At 40.1% G+C, this 19,222-nt stretch overlaps 2 protein-coding genes and 1 long non-coding RNA gene across 7 annotated transcripts in view; 1 reads left to right on the top strand and 2 right to left on the bottom strand.

The window, feature by feature from the left end:
• LOC122415045 (serine-rich adhesin for platelets-like) overlaps nucleotides 1-12,397 on the bottom strand; it is a 29,136-nt gene extending 16,739 nt beyond the window's left edge. Inside the window, exon 1 of one of the 3 annotated variants that reach the window (XM_043426840.1) lies at nucleotides 12,075-12,397. The gene's annotated coding sequence lies outside the window, so the exon portion shown is untranslated. Of the gene's footprint in view, nucleotides 1-10,691; nucleotides 11,087-12,074 lie in introns of those variants that run through there. The other 2 variants (XM_043426867.1, XM_043426848.1) reach the window with 2 other exon arrangements.
• LOC122415111 (uncharacterized) lies at nucleotides 961-3,153 on the top strand. The gene is made up of 3 exons (XR_006261862.1): nucleotides 961-1,416; nucleotides 1,697-1,858; nucleotides 1,932-3,153. It is a non-coding gene; the product is annotated as an uncharacterized lncRNA (long non-coding RNA).
• Nucleotides 12,398-13,237: 840 nt separating the features above from the next.
• On the bottom strand, nucleotides 13,238-19,136 carry Rrp5 (Ribosomal RNA Processing 5). 3 transcript variants are annotated; one of them, XM_043426819.1, is made up of 6 exons: nucleotides 19,041-19,136; nucleotides 18,109-18,171; nucleotides 17,464-18,031; nucleotides 13,876-17,223; nucleotides 13,520-13,685; nucleotides 13,238-13,437 (listed from the first exon to the last, which is right to left on the bottom strand). In XM_043426819.1, the coding sequence occupies exons 2-6, from the start codon at nucleotides 18,169-18,171 to the stop codon at nucleotides 13,269-13,271; spliced, it is 4,314 nt and encodes a 1,437-aa protein (XP_043282754.1). In that variant the 5' UTR covers nucleotides 19,041-19,136; the 3' UTR covers nucleotides 13,238-13,268. The 3 variants fall into 3 exon arrangements, with proteins under 3 accessions (XP_043282754.1, XP_043282743.1, XP_043282762.1); XM_043426808.1 differs by having other exon boundaries at nucleotides 18,993-19,123; XM_043426827.1 differs by lacking the exon at nucleotides 19,041-19,136 and adding an exon at nucleotides 18,752-18,834.
• Nucleotides 19,137-19,222: the final 86 nt, after the last annotated feature.

Here is a 19,222-nt window from a genome sequence, read left to right as displayed (position 1 = left end):
CCCATAGTCACGATTGCTATTTTAAGATCCGCATTCTATTAAAACGTTTCCAAATACAGCTGTGTGCACCGGTGCACTCGCGTTCGTGCGAAACGAAAATCGAGGTTTTTGTCTCCCCACGGGCAATCAGGAAACCATAAAAAATTCTCGGTTCGTGTTGAATAAAAACAACCGGAAAAGTACGAAAAACGAAAACGAGAATTCTTACGACGCTGAAGTTTACAACGTTGGAGACCAACTCAATGAAGGAAAAAAACATTTGACATTGACCAATTTTTTAATTTCACGAAAAGTATCGATGCAGCTTGAAAAACTACGAATTGCAAATTCGACAGGGAACGAAATTGGAGAATTACTGGAATAATTGGAGGCTTTTTTAAAATCATTTCGTTGGACTCCAACGTTGCAAACTTTTCAGTGTCATAGAATCCTTCACGCGAGGAAAAATATAATCAGGTAAGAAAATCATTTTTCTCGTCCTTGAGTTTTGAACCCTCAGGCATTTTTCAACCAAGCTAAATAAGTCACGAAGTTATAAATATAGGCTTGTGCATTCTTGCTCTTTGTGCCCTCACGTCGCTCCGGCGTTCCGAGCGTGAGCTCGTCGTCGGTAGTTTGCTTCTGGAATATGACCCGTTTAAAGAGTAGGACCTTGCTCGTCGTCACCAAGGTCGACAATAACGCGGTGTGCACAGAAGTAGGGGGAATTCCGAGTTATCGAGCACAACTATACGTAAAGTGCTTGCAAGGCCGAGAACTCTGGTGCGAGAACCTCGCGGTCCGCATCGATTCTACCTCGTTCAATGTAGCCCTGCATAGCGTCCAGTTGTACTACGTAACACTTCCCTCTGTGCATGCTTTCTGTTATTTCCGCTCCACTTTTTCCTCACGCCACTCTTATTTTTGTTCTTACATTTTCCACAAATTTTTGTGTTTAAATTTTTTTTTAATTCGCGGACTTTAATCGAGTGCTGATGGAACTTGAAGGAGTTCAGGATATTTTTTGCAAGTGACAGGAAATCTAATTTCCGTCGAGAAATTCGTTTTTCATCTAAAAAAAATTTCAAAAAGTCCCGAAAAATCGAGTTCTCAAGAGAAAATTGAAGATTCGTCGGAGCTTGAAAGTTTGGGAACAATTGTTTTAGGTGTATTGTTTGTTTTTGTAGAATTCAAATTGTATCGCAAAATGTTTGCTCCGCGCAAATTTTAAACGCACAATGAGCGCGTCACGTTTTTGTATTTTGTTTTTTTTTCAATCGAACCAACGCTGCGCTGGCATCTTGGTGACGACAGAAAACCTCGAAATGATAAATATAGAAAGTTTTGTGTTACAATATAAATTATCGAATGAAAATTGTTGATTCATGAATGAAGAACGTGCAACGAATCTGGAAAAACGGACAACGATTCACCGAGGTTCGGAATACAACTCTGTTACGAGCGTACGGTAGCCCATCTATAAATAAATGCAATTGTCCCGAGTGGTCACGAACGGTTGAGCATGGAATTCATCTCGGGTTTAATTAGCCGGATGGAAAATACATTTTTTACAGAAGAATGAAAAAATAACTGCAGAATTACTGTAAGAAGAATAAAAAGGCGGAGTGCGAGGAACTTTTGGAATAATTCAAGCGCGCAAGAGATCGATGACCGGCTGAAAAGAAATAGCGAGTAGTAACTGACGGTATATTTTCAGACTAGAATGCCACGGAGAGTGATTTGATGACGTACGACTCAGGCTGCTTTGCTCTCTTTATCTTTCCCTCGAACTCTCTCTCTCAACTCTGAATAGATATGGAGAAAGAATGGATGTTGAATGAACAACGAGTCAATCGACATGGAACTTTGAGGATTTTCTGTAATTCGTACAATTTTTATTCGATTTTTATGTCATTGAATCTCGGCTGCTAACGATTTTTTCCTTTTAATAGAAAACACTGCTTCTTCGCCAAAGTCGCGATTCGCTTTGGTTCTCAAACGAAAAATGCGAGCAATCTTCGCTCGAAAACCAACGACTTGGAGCAGGGAACGAAGGTCTTTTGGCGAAAGTTCATCGACAGTTTGGAGTGAAATTCTGGGACGGAATGTTTTATGAAAACCCTCAAACTCGTCGTAGGAAAAATTAATTGACGTCGTATCAAGCATTCTTCACATCACGCGTCACTGTTTACGTAATGCGAATGGAGGGATAAGCCTCGTGGAGGAAAGAACTTGAGGCAGGGGCAAGAAAAGCGAGGAGGAGCTCCGTGTTCGAGCTTTTTCGCAATGCACGCGCCGCCTCATCAACGATTTTCGTATTTCCTTCGCGCCATTCATAACAATATTTTGAACCTCGGTGACGATTAATTTGCGGGGAATTTTCCATTATACGGAAAATTGGACCTCGCGCTAGCTCGGGAACTCTGAAATCGACGTCGACAACAATTTTTCAAGGTTTTCTCATCAGAGTTCAATATTTTTGTGAGGAAAAAATCACTCGGCGGATACACAAAATGATTTTGGAAGAAAAACAATGGAGAAACGAACAGTTTTTTGATTGCATTCTAACGATTCGATAAGTTCCTCGGGAATGGCAGCGCCGCTTATCCAAAAGTTCCACGAGTTTTGTCCAATCGCAGAGCCTCGATTGATATTTCCAATCTCAATGTTTTTCTATGGATCAAACTGTTGACTGAAACGAGTTTCAAGATAATTGAAATTTTTCCACATTCGGGAAAAGGAGGCGGAATTTTTTTTCCAATATTCGAGTACCGAGCCCTTGGAAATGAAGTTCCTCGATAATTTTTACATTCGCGTATATGGATATATGTGCAGCTTTACAACTGTAACGGTTCGGATGACCCAACGCATGTGGGAGCGTCCACTGACGAGGTGAGATGAGTCACGAGGTTGTCTCAGCTGCAAATTGCGGCAGCGAACACGGAAAAACTTGGAAAAACGTTTCTTTTCCTTGCTTTTTTAAATGGAGGATTAATTCAACGCGTTTTCGTTGCGTGCACTCTCGATAAAGAATTTCGCGTCTCTGGACGCTCAGGGATTCTTCGAAGAGGAAATAAATTGATAAAAAAATCCGAACCTTGTTCTCGTTTGTGCGAGATTATTCAATTTTAGTAATTCTCAGGCTGTTCCACGCCCACGAAGCTAAAGTTTGCAACGTTGGAGTTCAACGAAATGAACGAAAAAAATATTTATAATTCATTATTTTTTTATTTCACGAATTATTGATGTGGCTTGAAATATGACGAATTGGAAATTCGGCAGGGAATAAAATTGGAGATTTACTGGAATTATTTGAGAGTTTTTTTAGACCATTTCGTTGGACTCCAACGTTGGAAACTTTAGCGTCGTTCCACGCCCGAGCTCAGTTTTATTTTGCTACCAAGAAAGCATTTCATTGAAGCTCCTCTAAAATCATCATTCGCGGTTTCATTTTGACAGATTTGGACGGAGGCTCCGGAAAAACGATTGAGAACGGATTTATTATCGATTTATTGCCAAATTTCTCAAATATGATGAAAAAGCAGTTAACCAGTTGAAAAACGATTAGAAGTTCCAGATTTCCCATGTGCTTTGACGTTCGGGCATGAATGTGTTGATATTCGTTGACTTTTCTGCACTTTGCACGAAAAAAATTGACGAAAAACGAAAATCAGTTGGAAAGGCGAGATTTTCCACGAACACTGACGAGTTCAGCAGTCTTCGCGTAGAGCATTTGACCGAAAATTTCTTCAACGTTTCCTCATTACGAAACCTTCAAAGTGAAGAATAATTTGAGTCTCATCGCGCATAATTCCGTCACTTACATAGTTGCAAGATTAAAATTAGCGTGACTGAAACTCGGGCGTGGAACGCTTTTATCGTCGGCCGATTCTCGGTCGATTCGGCGTCCCCGAATTAGCTTATTTTTCAAATATTTCATTCGCGGGTACATCTGTACAAAAAAATGTCGCGGATGAACCACCGGAGCGATCGAAGCTTCGGAATCTCTTCATTTTTCCCAAGCTTCGTATTTCTCTTGCAAACGATCTCGCCCTCGGCATTCCGGCCTTCTCACCCACTAAATAGTCTGCGAGCAGCAACTGCACGGGCTCAAACGATGGGGGACAAAAAGGTGGAGGAAGAGGACGTAAAATGTGATCGATAAGGCGAGTGCGTGCGTTGCGTGTGCACGGGGAATTAGTGCCAGAAGTTCAGAGAGCCCCAACTGCAAGGGGAGGAAGTCTCCACTCCCCTTTCCCGCCTTGCCCTCCCTCCGTCCCGCTCTCTCTTGCTCTTTCTGTCGTTCAAGTCTCGTGATCGTTGACAGACGGGGCCGAATCCACCGCGAATGTATAGACTTTCGGGAGAACAAATACTAGCAACGTATCAAATAGTAATCGGGGTCGAATGAAAGAGCAAGTCTCAACAGGCTAAAGCAAAGGAAGTTAATTACGTGCGTGCACGTTCAGCGTAATTCAGAAAAGAACACCCGCGATGATAAAAACACTCCATAGAGAACTTGCGTGTTTTTCGGGGGAAGCCCGAAATTTCATTTAATCGCTCGGGAGAAGAGATGCACCGGATTCAAGCTCTTTTCACTTTGTCGGCTTTCCTTCTGAACTTTTGGCCCGGGCGGCCGTGCCGAATGGGACTTTCTCCCTGGCCAAAAAACCCTGCGTCCTCGCGAACAACAATGAAGCGGATGCGATATTGATTTCTGCGTCATAGTCGCATAGAAAAATAGTCCTGTGACGCCCCACTGGAGTCGGCTCCGTGCTCGGAGCACCGCTTTTTCGATGAGCTCTTTATTTTCGCTCTTGCGATAAAATAACGATCGACAACGTCGAACCGATCTCTTCGACTTTTCCAGTTTTTCGGACAATTTTCATCAGCAAATTCAATCGGCCAGGGTCCGATGTGACAAATAATGGAATTGTAGAACTGTCGATATTTCGAAATTTTTTAAGTTGTCGTATCAGATTGGGGGAAAATAAGTAATTCGAAATTCTTGTCTCCGCGATCGACTATTAAGGAAGTTGAGGCATTAGAATGAAAATGATGTCACCGCTTTTAAACCGATTGCATCTTATAAAGTGAAGTGTAAAAAAAAATCAGTTAAATTTTCAGACAGTTTAGGAGCGTCGTTGCTGAGAAAAATCAATAACAATTTGGGCCAAATAACATGTAATCTTATGGAAGTCAAGACACATTCGGTGATATCTCCGTTAAAAATGATACTAAAAATATGAAATTTTTTGGGCAACATGAGCAAGGCTTGCTGAATAATGTCAATTTTTTACAGATTTATTAGGAGATTTGCTGAGATTATATTAATAATAATCTGTTTTCCGTGCAGTTTTTTGAGGCTAGGATCGTCACTGTTCGTGTTTTCGACTGAGCTTTCACCAGTTTTTCGTCTTTTTTTCCCCAACTTTTCTTTAAAGTGTATGCAACATTGCCAAACTGTAAACTGGCCTAACTTTTGAAAGGTACAGGTCATCACTTTTGGGTAAAAAAAATGACTGTACAGCCTCAACTTCCTGAAGGTAATTCTATCGCTTCAGTCTAGTCATACCACTGCTAATAGTTGAGACTTATAGTAATTAATATTATTGACATATGGAAAAAAATTATTTCTTATAAGTAAAATTTTCCATATGTAATCCTTTAAATGAATGTTCGTACTGAATTTTAAAAATGAAAAAAAACGTTAGTCCAACGATTCCCGTAGTATCCCCAGGTTCACGTTTCGCAACACCGGTTCTCTCCGTCTTTTTTTACTCGACCACTCGTGAGTGTTTAACCTCTTTTCTACGGATCTGTCAAATTGAGGTTAGGACTACACTCAGCTGATGCCATGACGCTGAAGTTTGCAACGTTGGGGTTCAACGAAATCATTTAAAAAAGCTCTCAAATAATTCCAGTAAATCTTCAATTTTATTCCCTACCGAATTTCCAATTCGTCATATTTCAAGCCACATCAATAATTCGTGAAATAAAAAAATAATGAATTATAAATATTTTTTTCGTTCATTCCGTTGAACTCCAACGTTGCAAACTTCAGCGTCGTATGTCTCTTTATCATAGAGAGTCGTAGGAAATCCAATGCCAGAAGTTCAGATTAAACTTAATATTCCGTAAAAAATAGGCCGATAAGGGCAACTTTTTTTGGGAGTATTAGATTACTAAAAGTGTTGAGTATACGAATTGCAGTTTTTTTCCAGAATTTTATGGATTTCTAGGCAAATATACTCTTTTGTAGCAACCGGAAGTTAGGTTTTTGTATGCTTTTTTTGAAATTCCTTCACGAAAAGCGCCAATTTTAATAATTAATTTCTCTGAAATTAGGTCGATAACCGACCCTGAAATTTTACACAGCCCTTTATTGAAGGTTTAAGTACAGCATAAACATTTTTTTTTTAAATCTTATGAACTAAGCCTAGCGATAGAATTACCTTAAGGAGGGTGGATCGCGACGATACTATTTTGCCATGCTAAACCATGTTAAAAATATTAAGAATTTCATAAAATTTCGTAAATGTATTCTTTCAAAATATATAAGAGAATATAATTTTTTTTACATTTTTCTACGACATAGCTCTCGAGTAATTGAACAACGAAGCTCACGTGTTTAACCCTTAAAGTGCACACCTCTGCTGCCAACTTATCCGTGCATACTGGGTCAATGTGACCCATGGCGTTTCCGCATCGTTATATCTCCGTAAATATGGATTTTTTTTGTAGAGACCTTTTTTATAGTTGAGTATCCATATTTTATGGCTGCTATTGGTTTTTTTCGAAAAAACAAAAATTTAATGCCAACAAAATATTTGCTTAAAGTGGAGCATGTATTTGGTGGTACAAACGGCAAAAGAAAAACGTATGGGTCAAAACGACCCAGTGTGCACTTTAAGGGTTAAGCAAAAAGTTTACATATATACAGTTATACATCTCGTGCATAAGAACTTCGATTCAACGCTCAATTAATGACACTGAAGTCTGAAACGTTGGAGTCCAACGAAATGATTTTAAAAAGCCTCCAATAATCCCAGTAATTCTCCAATTTCGTTCCCTGTCGAATTTACAATTCATAGTTTTTCAAGCTGCATCGATACTTCGTGAAATAAAAAAATTGGTCAATGTCGAATGTTTTTTTCCTTCATTTCGTTGGACTCCTCCAACGTTGTGAACTTCAGCGTCGTCTAAATTATTCGATAAGCATGTGGTGAAAAAATTTGAAAAAAATTGTACTTGTATAGTTGATGCCAAAGAATGTCATCACCAAATTTGATCGAATTCTGATTATTTTGATTTCGTGATCCACCCTCCTTAAGCAGATTACGTGTTTAACCGAATATTCCTTCTTTGAATTCGTATTTACTCGAAAATATATATTTCGATAGTTTTCATTTCGAATGCTATTTTAACGGACCATGCGAATGTCAAAAGTTCAGATTTTCGAATTCAAAATGGAGAGCAATTGTTTTATAAAGAGATAGGCGATGTTTGAAATTGGAGATCACCGGTCTGAGTGAGTGAGACGCGCGTATTTTGAGCTCCGCTGAATTTCGAAATTTCGATCCATCATCGACTTTCTAACATTTTTCTATTCTGAACGTCCGACATTCTGGTGTTCAGTATTTCAACCTCAGTAATTCAGTCTTTCGTTATGATATTTACAAAATTGTGAATATTCACAGTATTGCTGATTGTGTTAATTTATGAGTCGAAAGATTGATATTTTAGTCGTCGTTCTATGGGCGATTGTTACGTACTATTTTCTCGATGTAAACGTCCTTCGAACCTTGAAGTTTTTACTTTATTTATTTTCGTCATTCAAAGTTCTAGTCGAATTCCATTTTATCATTCCAAGTTTCTAAGCTCGAGATTTCAGCTGTTCGAAATTTGGCTCATTCTAACACATCTTATCCCCATCCACGAAAAGAAATGTCGATAAAAAACACTTCGCCGAAGTGTCAATTTTCTGGAATGTCAGCATCGAATAATTGACAGTCGAAACACGAAACTTTCAACATGAAATTTCCACCGCGAAGCGACCCACTCGAAAATTTGAGCGGAAAAATTTGTGCATTCTTTCAAACAATCTGGGCAAGATGTTTCTGGAATTGGTAGACAAATCCATTTAACCCTCTCGGACCGTATGTTGCTTCTACGCAACAAGCGCTTCCAGGCCCAATAAAACTGCATCGGTCAGTAAGGTCGGGGTTCTAACTGCCTATTTCCATCAAGCAAGGTTAGATTGCACCTTAGATACTCCTAAACCAAGAGATAAACTGCTTTAACTCATCGAAATATCAATATGAAGTCGGCGTTTCATGTTGAGTTGGCGTTGTGTGAGAAGGTGCTTTAGTTATCGCAAAAGAAAAGTGGGTATAAATTTTTTTTTCGTACTCCAAACGTTATTTCCTTTCAAAGGGAAGCTAATATGATGTATTTAAGGTATTCGGTGCTAGATTCATTCGTAAATTTTCCTGATTTTGCTCCCCAAGGACCTGGTGCTGCGCGCAGCGAGCATTCAAACATTCATATTTCCCAACAAAAAAACCGAAATGTCACAATGGATTCGGAAACTAGAAAGTATTTTGAGATAAAATCATGAAGGGAATCATTTTCCGTCAACGCGAAATAGGTCTCGGTCTGAGAGGGTTAATAATAACGCGATACTTAAAAACCGTGCTGACTCACGTCGACACAACAAACCAGCAATTACGATAACGTTGGCTCACAATGAGCGTGTGCGTGAGAAAAACGTTCAAGTACATAGCAGTCGCTAAAATGTACAAGCGTTTATGCATACTCGTTCGAGCCACGCCGATCGTTGCTTGTTTCAATAAACGCTCGTGCTACTATTAATCACCTTCGCACGATGTTTGCTAAATTTCTCGCTACAGCCCGCTACACCATCCCGGCAACTTTGTCGGCTCGAATTAATCTTATCGCAAGTTACGTCCCAGCGCTCCCGAAACTCGCCGCTTAATATTATTCGAATCGACGAAAAATTCACAGCGTTTGAACAACGCCGTTTGTGTCACCGAACGCTCTTTATTGAGCAGGAATCGCCGAAGGTCTAAAAACCTCGATGAGAAACTAAGAACGTTGGAAAAATATGAAGGAAACCGTTTTACGTCATGGACGAGACGAAAGCAATACTTTCGGCGTCGATTTTTCAGGTCGAAGGTAAGAAACAATCTCAAGAATCGCACGAGAATCGACGATTCCTCGACGTTCGATTTTCTCTCCGGCGAAATTGACGTGAAGACTCGTTCTGAATGGAATTTTGTTGAAACTACGAATCTCTCACAGTGGCATTGACTCAGCGCGCATCGAATTTCCCACCGATCGCTCAGCCGGAGGCAATTTTTTCTGAGCTTCTGATTGTGAGCGAATAAGCTGCAGAGAATTTAATATCAACGGATTATTCGGGGCCCGAAAATCGGACGAGACGATTTTTTGGCCGAGTTCCCTAATAAAATGATGCTCGAAATAACGAAGTAACGATACGAAAAAGCTCTTCCGGACTTTAATAGCTCGCGCGACCGCGTCGCAGTTGAAAATACAGTCGCGAGTGAAAAGGTGCGGAACTATTTGAGCCTCGTTATAAATATATACGCACACGTTTGTCCACGGTAAGCACGAGAAACATAGAAACAGACGTTGGTAGTGGAAAATCACGGCTGTGTGTATAAGAAGAGCAAACGTGCTTTTGTACACAATTTACGATGAAAAGATTCAATACCGAGACGCTTTGTTACTCGGTCTCTATTCCAAGAGAATCACAAAAACGTCTCGGCAAACATTTCTTCGAAGGTCAAAAGAGCGCGCTCGAAGAAAACAAACACAAGTTTTGCACACAATCGTGCGACTCAACGTAGGCGCCCTTGAAAATATGACGCGTTGAAAAACAACGAAAAAAATCGATTTACATACTCACGGAGACACGCAATTTTCCGAAATAATAAATCGATCGATTTCAGAAAATCGGGTTTCTCAAAACGTAACGAAACAATATTCAAAGGTGCGATTACTAATGCTGAAATAAAAGCGTTTCGTTCGATATTACATTTGCCCAAACGCGACGAATAGTACGCGGTACGCGTGCGAGTGTTCCGTAACAGAAAATTGACTGCTAACGTGCATAATTTTACATATTTTTTCCATCCGTCGATGCCCATAAAAGTAACGTAATAAAAGTGAGGCAATCATGCGAGAAAAACTTTGGAATGGACACGAAAGGTTTCGCGACTAAAATTTTCCACGAGAGTGTGCACGACGAAGATTTTTTCCGATGAGAAAAAGAGATAAAAATTGCCGTTTCTTCAGCATTACTTTTCGCTCATTTGATCGAGGCGATAAACACATTTTGTGTTTACGTCAATATTTTCGTATGGAATAATCGAAGAGAAAATAAAAGTAGAAAGTTTCGTAATGTTTTCGAGTGACACGCGGACGAGAGATGCGCACAAACGAGTCTCGGACGTAGATGAATTTGAATAAAGCTTGCTTCTCTTTCACGAAGTTATGATAGTTTTGCTCCGCAGGTTAGACACGTATAACCTATGCGCCCGCGTCAGAGGAAAGGAAAAAAATTGTGAGAAGGGAGGCTTGCGTTAAGCGTGTTCTCTCCGCTACGTAGCCCAGCCGCGTGACTGGCCGATTAAAAAAATACTTCACACGAGAAAGCTATCGCTCACCTCAAAAAAAAACTTTTCTTTCTCCCTGTCTTCTCTCTTGCGCTGCCTATTATGTTCACAGAATGTTTCCAACACGAAATCCAAAGGTTTACTCATCGAACGATGTCTTAATCGTTACGGATTTGATACTGTCTTACGTTGTTTTTCTTGCGTCGAGACGAACATTGAATTTGATGTTATGAAAGTTAGGTTATGAAGAGTCGAATAGGTTAGTAACGGGCGCGCACGAGCGCGGGATTTCGTTTCTTTTATACTTCTGACGCTCTCGAAATTTAGTAAACAATGTTCTGGGGAATAATCGGGAAAAAAGCAGCAGCAATTAGATGCCAGCTCGTCGCTGCTGCTGCTGCTTCTTCCTCGCCGTCCATCTCCCGACTGACTGCTAATACGATGACGTCATTTGAGTGAACTCCGGTGGGTTCGAGAGCGCGAGCGCGCTCGAGAATAAATATTTCCGATTTGCGTTGAGGCGGCAAGAGAAAAACGGGCAAAGGGAAAGAACGGGAAATAAGATGGGTCGCGTCTTTTCGTACAATTAATCTCAAGCGGGCCGTGAGGAAAAGTAATATTCACTCGCCTCGTGCATACACTCACTTTTTTCATCCCTCCTCTCGCCATGTACCGCGATGAGTTCACCTTTGTTCTTCGGCTTCCTTCTTACGACTCATGGTCGATACAATCGATTTGATACTATTAAAATACGTGCTGTTCTACGACTGCATACACACTACACTCTAATTTTGTATCTTGTCGAAATTTAGGTTTTTGGCCATGTACGGCTTTCCTCATCCTCGTCTCCCAACAGTTTGGTCTATTTTCAATTTTTCCTTCCTCTTTTCCTCCAACGCAAGCACACTCTTTCATAAACTGAAAAACACTTCGTTCCGCCCTCCCATTATAATCGTGTGGAATAAAAAATTTATTTCATTAATGAAATTAACGAATTTTCGAGTCTCCTCCGCTTCTACATTCCTGTCCGTTCGACCTTCCCTGTTTTCAATGGAATTTCCCTATCCATTTACCGCTGTTCGATCTGCCCCACACGTTGGCTTACTTTCAGTGGAATTTCCTTTTCTACTTATCGTCTGCTATGCTGCTACTACTTTGAACTTTCTATTAATGCAACCTCTCCCCCTTCCTCTGCCCGGCTGTTTCCACTGTCGCCACTTATGGCGAGGTGTAGTGTCGTGTTGTCCATTTACGAAAAAATATATTTCGAATGAGATTCTTCTCTTCACTCCACTCGCGTTTTTATCGAACATGCTTCAATATTTCTTCTTGTATACAAACACGTGAGGATTAGCTTAGCACCGATGACTATTATAAAAATGATCGTAAACTCGATTCATGTAAACATTCTCATATATATGCTAATATATTTACCTGATATTTTAAAAAACCAGGGAAGCACGTACTGTCCCTTTGAAAGTTGCAATTTTGCCTATTTTCACCACTGACTCGCAATTAATGTGTGAACAAACAATATGGCGACAGCTTAGTTCCGCCGCAACGATACTGCCGATTTTCGTCTTATTAATCATTATTCAGTCACTCGCGAACGCGAACCTTTGCCAGTGCTCATTCTGCGCTAGCGCATTACCGGCAATGAAAGATCAGCTTTGAACAAGAGAAAAAAAATGCCATCGACTACTTATACGGTTATACGGGAATACCTTGACCGAAACGTGAACACTGGCGTGAAAAAAGCGTGCAGCTGCAGTTCGGCTGAGGACACACCGTGGCGTGCGCGAGGGCGTCGTCGTGCAGCGTCGAGAGTGGGGGAGGTTGGACAAGTCTGGCGCATGCGCTCTTCTTGACCCGCGATTATCATCGACGTTTTAAACTTTCACGGAAGTACCACTTCTTCAAGTACGCAAAAATGGTTGAAACATTTTTCGGGTTCTTCGGCAGATAAAGTGTAAATTTGTCTTTACTCGACTACTGGACTGCACCGCCATCTTCACGCTTCAAGATTTAATTTTACTGACAAAGTTCCCTATTGAAATAAACAGTTTTCTCCAAACTTTCAATTGCTACGTGATCGACACGAGTTCACAAAAACGCTACATTTGTCAAAATTGGACCGCAATTTAGTAAATTACGAAAAATATTCATGTAATGGGTTCCTTTCTTTCTCAATAGCGAGTAAATAAATTCAACAGTTTCTCTGTAAAACAAAGTTTCTTTTATTTACATTTTCCAAATTTACGGCTTATAATTATGTATGGTTAATATTTACAGCTTACAAATCTAGTTTATATTCTAATTCTCACCTGTAAAACAAAGAAACAACATTCGGTGTTTATTTTCCACGCTGTTCTTTCTTTCTTTTACTTTTACAATTACGAATCCTTTTATTATCACGAGGCTTTCGTTCGACAATTTTTCTCTCCACGTTTCTCTCCGCTTTTCACTTCTTCTCTATTGCGCAGTTAGGTGCCTGTTTTATCTACCCGTACTTTGTGTGGGAAATTTTGAATAGGAATAAGGGAGTACACTGCGTCTACCTTACATTCACATTCGTCTCAGAACATATTTACAACGTATTAATGAAAATTAATATTTATTACACCATTTTTACACGTCAGTATTACATTCTTTTTGGACGTACTTGAGAGCCAACTCTTGTACGCGCGATACCCCTTCCGGGGTACCATGTTTTTGCTCGAAGTCGATGAATTTTTTAAATAGAGTTCTCATTTTACGAGCTGGTAAGACTTGCACGACAGCATTGTCCAACACTTTCCTGCGGAGGAGAAAAAAAGAAATATGTTTAAACATGGCACGACGTTATCTCACGTGAAATTATCGAACGATTGATTGCTTACCTAGCTCCATCAAAATTTTCAGATTTTATCAAAGTATCGACGTACGAGCACCATACATCTACACGCTTTGGATAAGAACTCAAAATTTGTTCGAACAACGTTTGCGATCTCTCCTTGTCGCCGCACTGATTTTCCAAATGAGCAAATTTGACCATCAAGTTAACATCTGTAAAATAAAAAGCAATGGATCCTTAAAATTTTGAGACTCAAAACTTTCAATGCTCATGGAAACAAAGTTATTCACAGCAGAGATTTGACATTGCACAAAATTAGGGAGAAAAAAATTTGAAATTGCATCTTCTATCGCTTCTTGGATGTTTTACATTTTTTATTGTACGCAGTTTTTCAATACGTACGATATTGAGCCGGCAAAGATTGTAGAGCTCGTTGCATAATATGACGTGACTTTTCTTTGAGGCCAATTTTGAGAAAAGCAGCTCCACATTCTACCCAAGTTTTTGGGATTTCCTTGAATTTTTTAAGCATAGTGAGAACGATTTTTTCGAGTTCTGCTCGTCGACCAGCATCTGCGTGTACCGTCAACATGTGGTGATAAACAGCACGGGCGTCGTTGGATCGTAGGGCCTCCTGGAAAACACTTTCGAGAGTGTCGGTAGTGCCGAATCTCGACTCCAAGTTCAACCAAGCTTGCCAAACGTTTAGACGTTCGGTTGTTTCTCGAAAATTGATGGTTTTTATAGCTCGTTTAGCAACCGCACGAGCTTTTTCGATTTCAGTAGCTTGAAGATGGTAAGCCATGTATTGAAGCCAGACCATCGAACTGTCAGGACTGGAAAGAACCAATCTGTCGAACTGATCAACCGATTTCGGGGCGTCGTTACTTGCCAATGCTTCTTCTCGTTCTCTTATGGCACGTTCTTTCTGTCGTTCGGCTTCGCGACGTTCAGCGGCAGTCATTTTTTTCTTTTTCTTTTTCTCATTCGCTGTCTCTTCTTCATCGTCCTCGTCCTCGCTCGAAGATTCATCTTTGGCAACTTCGAGACTCTCGTTAGGTTTGTTGTCCCAGAAAAAACCGCACTCTGGAATACCTGGAGTTCCTTGCGCCTCATCGTTTTCATCACTGTCGGAATAAAGAGCTTCTTCCTCAGATTTGTCCTCGTTCGTAGTGTTTGACGGAGTCTCCTCGACTGCGTTTCGCTTCGATTTCGGCTTTTTTACTTTTTCAACTCCCGGTACTTTGGCAACTTTTGCTTTCGATTCCAACGTCGCAGATTCCTCATCGAGCTTTCTTTTTTTTGAGAATTTCTCGTCCTTTGGAATGGCAGACACTCCCGGTTTTACTTCATCGTTCTTAGTTTCCCTTACTACCTTCGCCTTATTCTTGGACGATTTCTCTTCAGCCTGCTCAACCATTTCCCGCTTCATCTTTTTCCGTTTCTTTTCTACGACTCCTTCATCTTCCTCAGATTTTCTCTTAGGATCCTTCTTCGAAGGACTTTCCACGTTCTTTTCAGGCTCGAAAGATGATTTGACCAAACAGATCGGCAAGAAATCTGTTTCTGTTTGATTGAGCACAACGTAACAGCGGATTCTCTTACCGATCGAATAAGGCGTAAGATCGGGCTCGACATCATTAATATGTCTTCTTGTTGGTAAAGCAGCGAGAATACCTTTGCCAGCACCTTTCAGGACCACAAGGGCAAACCAATTCGTGACGAGAACGATGTCTCCGCGCAATTGCGTCTCAATCGATATTTTCGGTAATTTTTTTTGCTTCGTACTGATGGCATTCGTGATATTTGGCAAGAGAGTTATCTCGGCGAGTTCGTGTACGTAATTAATCCATAAAATAGTGCCATTTACGAGGTCACCTGGCTTCATTTTGCCTTTGTAATGATCCTTTCTGACGGTACCAAGTACATCGTTTTCTAATTTCACCACGAGTCCATAATCGGTAACTTTGTCAACTGTGGCTTTGACCCTCATGCCAATTTTGGCTCTGACGATCGGTTTATTCTTGTAATATTCGTTCTCGGACAATTCACGTAATTTACTGAAATGCAACGTCAGCACATCGACGGCTGCGATGAGATCGTTTTCATGTTGAGAATTATCCTTTATAACGTTGTGCAACGACGTTATGAGACTCAGTTTATGATGCTTGCGATCGATCGAAGCTACTTTAGCGAACAATATTTGATGCGTGTGCAACGCATCAATATTTTCGACTCTCGATCGCATCACGGTGCCGTACGAATTGAAATTTTTTATCGGCATAACAAGCTTCAAGCTATCAGCGTTTATTTCCTGTATGGAGCAAGGGAGGCAATCACCGGGCTTGAGCGTTTCGAAATCACGATAGTTTTCCCGAGGTACAAAAGTTCTCGTCAGAAGGAATCGTGGCTTGATGGAAAAAACGAGAGCCGAGATGGTCTCACCGACCGTATAACGAGCTGCCAAGTAACTACCAACTTCTTCGCAAGGCGACATGTGTCCAGCCGGTAGAAAACCAGTTTTCACTGAATCCTCAGAGTTCTTCGTTATCCTCACGTGGACACCTTCGACCGAGGCTTCCACGACGATACCCTCGACACTTTCGCCAATTTCGAAATTGGCTCCTTTCGTCGGTTTTCCATTTTCTTTGTATACCGAGAGAGTTAATCTTTCAGCCTTGCTATCAACTTTTTCGATAGTCACTTCTATCGTTTGACCGAGCATGTAATTCCAGTTGACAGATGCAGTGTTTCGATCCAACGAACTCGCCGGTATCCAGCCCTTGACGGGACCATAAAAACGTACGAGCAAGCCCTTACTGTTCATTTGAACGATCGTCCCATGATGCTTCGCACCGACTTGAGCATCTGTGAAGTCATGAAGAATCGGTAACGTACTTTCGATCAGAGATTTCTTAAGAGTGAACAAAACTCCCGTTTGTTTTTTGTCAGGACCCAATACCCGTGCCTCGACAACATCACCAACTTTCAGTTGTTTTTTCGCTGCATTATCCGGATCTGTGACGTGCTCCGGTTGCACTGATCCTTGCGCGCGTCCTGCGGTTACCACGATGAATCCAGTTTCTGCTCGTATCTTCGTTACTTCGACGCTCACACGGTCACCCGGCTTAAAACTCGTTGTTGCAAAATGTTTTTCTTCCAAAAGTTTACGTTCCATCGTACAGACGTAAATTTGTTCGAACAAATCGTAAGCCAATACTCGACACTTGTGGGTCGTGTCGACCGAAAATTTGGACGAAACTTTCTCGTAAGGGACGTCGGTACGACGGAATGGTATAAAACCGCGTAATCCTTTTTTCAATACGACCACGATACCTTTCGGTCCAATGAAGGATACTTTCGCTTTTTCCACAATATCCCCCACTTCCAGATGCTCCTTATTCTCGTCCGATGGTAAAAGCGTGAAATAGGCAAATTTCAGCGTTGGCATCACGTACATGAGAACACCGTGTATTACCATTCCTGGCTCGTACGAATCCAACGGTTTATCCAAATACAACCTGTTGACGTAACCGACGCTCCCATCATTGAATGAAACTTGTAGACCGTTGGATAAGATTTTTTTAACGCTCAATACAAGTTTGCTTCCCGGTATCTGAGCATCCAAAGATTGTTCGTCTTTTGTTATCGCTGTTCCAACGTGCTTTGATTTTGTCGTTAGATGAGCGGTTGTTGAATTTTCCGAAGTTTTCACTTTCTTCACTGAACAAAACAACTGCTTCCCAGGATCTGAAAAGAATGAGCATCGCTTTGTGATTTTTTTTTTAGAAGACTCGCATCACTTTCTTTTTAATTCAACCACGTTTTTTCGCTCGTTTTTCTCTCTTACCACATTTTCCTGTATAATTTATTCCAATTATATAATTCCGTTTGAAAATGAAATACTTTTTTTTTTATAAATTCTGATCTATGAGAAAATAAGTCCATTCAACTATTTTTGAGAACTTATTGAATCGATATATAACTTACAATATTTGACTCCTTCGTCAATGTCTTTTATTGCCAAGAAAGCTCGAAAATTGTCAATTCCTGTATCAATGACATAGCCATGGTCCTCGATGCTGCTTACCGTTCCAATGATTTTCGAACCTTTGCACAATTTTGTTGGATCCAAATTACGATTTATCAATTCAGGTTCTAGGGACAAGGATATTCGCCACTTTTCAGTCGGATCTATACTCTTAACCGAACATACAACATATTTTCCACGATTGTACAATTCTGAGAGTGGCTTGAATTCTTCTATATCTTTATCCTCGGAGTTCACAATGTCACGCAAAAGATTTGTATATGACTCGTTCACATCAGTCGCTTGAATTCTACCATTGAGATGGCCTGGCAATGAGACAATCATGCCGTACTCGCTTGTCTCTTGTATCCTACCCAGCACGATCATGCCTTCTCCAACATTTGAGAAAGTCAAACATTCTGCTGTATTAGCAACATAACTTTTAACCTCTTCCACTGGCTCAGTTTCTCGAGATTTCTTGCCCCGATTTTTCTTTGGCTTTGACACTGCATCTTTTTTGCTGAAAGACTGAAACATTTTTTTGAGAAGTTTAGTACAAAAAATTAGGAACTTGGGGGAGTAAAAAAAATAAGAGATTTCATTACCAATCCTATTTTTGCCTTTGCAACAGGTTTCTTGCCTCCCCTTGGAAAACTCTTTAGTGTCATCTGCATCATAAAATATATTGTTAATTATAATTAATTATAATTGATAATTATCTGTCGAATCACTGAAAATTCCTAGTTTTTTCTTCAAAACGTATCAGCCATTGACAATGACCTAGCAGCAACATTAACACTTATTAAGTACTTTTATAATATTTGAAAGTAAACTTGTTCAGTTTTTTTGAGAAATCATTATTGAATAATATGAACATTATTTTCATAAAAAAAGTGCAACAAATTTTGTAATAGAAAATTCAGTGCATGAAATTTTCTTCATAGTAATGTCTTAACAAAATGAACTATATCATGTGCGAGTCTTTGATTATAACCTCTAGAATTTTTGTTCAGGATGGTCTGCGAATACGTAAATAAAAAACTTGACGGAAATCATTCATTTAAAGTGTTATTTCTAGAAATCAATTCAATCATATGGAAACTTTATTTCATTTTCCAAAGGTTAACTTTGGTTACACGTTGCGGTAGAAAAATACAAACACGAGGTAAGTCGCGATTGAATCATTAAACAGTAGTTCAACTTGAGCATAAAAATAAAGTGTGTTCTAACAATGAAAAATGATGGTACCGTCGACGAGACTTGACGCGAAACGAGTTGAAATTATGTTTTTTTATGCAGCTAATGCAGCTAATTGTACAAGCCCGCCAAGCCCGGTAAGTAAGACAATTTTGAGGTTATGGAAACACGACAGGTTTATATCAATTTATCGATTCAAATTATGGCGAATTCATTCAATATTTCGACCAATTTGTGATTTATAACATCATTCAACTGGTTTAATATGTTTTTTTTTTAATTTTGTAAATACCTTTTGAGTAAAAATTTTTGTTTATCATGAATAAAACAACATTCTCACGTGTCGAAGACGAAGACAGACAGGACAGGTTAGAAGATTTCGTTGTCGTCGGTGTCGTGATCGCGATCGCGTCGCCGTTGCGCATCCCGCGTCGCATGCTGATGGAAACTTAACGGCGAAGTAAACTTTCAGTCAAGTTACTAATCAACTTTCAATGTTTTGCAATTGCGATTTTGAAAAAT

This window comes from Venturia canescens, chromosome 1, assembly GCF_019457755.1.
Source record: "Venturia canescens isolate UGA chromosome 1, ASM1945775v1, whole genome shotgun sequence".
Classification (NCBI taxonomy): domain Eukaryota; kingdom Metazoa; phylum Arthropoda; class Insecta; order Hymenoptera; family Ichneumonidae; genus Venturia; species Venturia canescens.
This window is presented reverse-complemented; position numbering and strand designations above follow the sequence as displayed.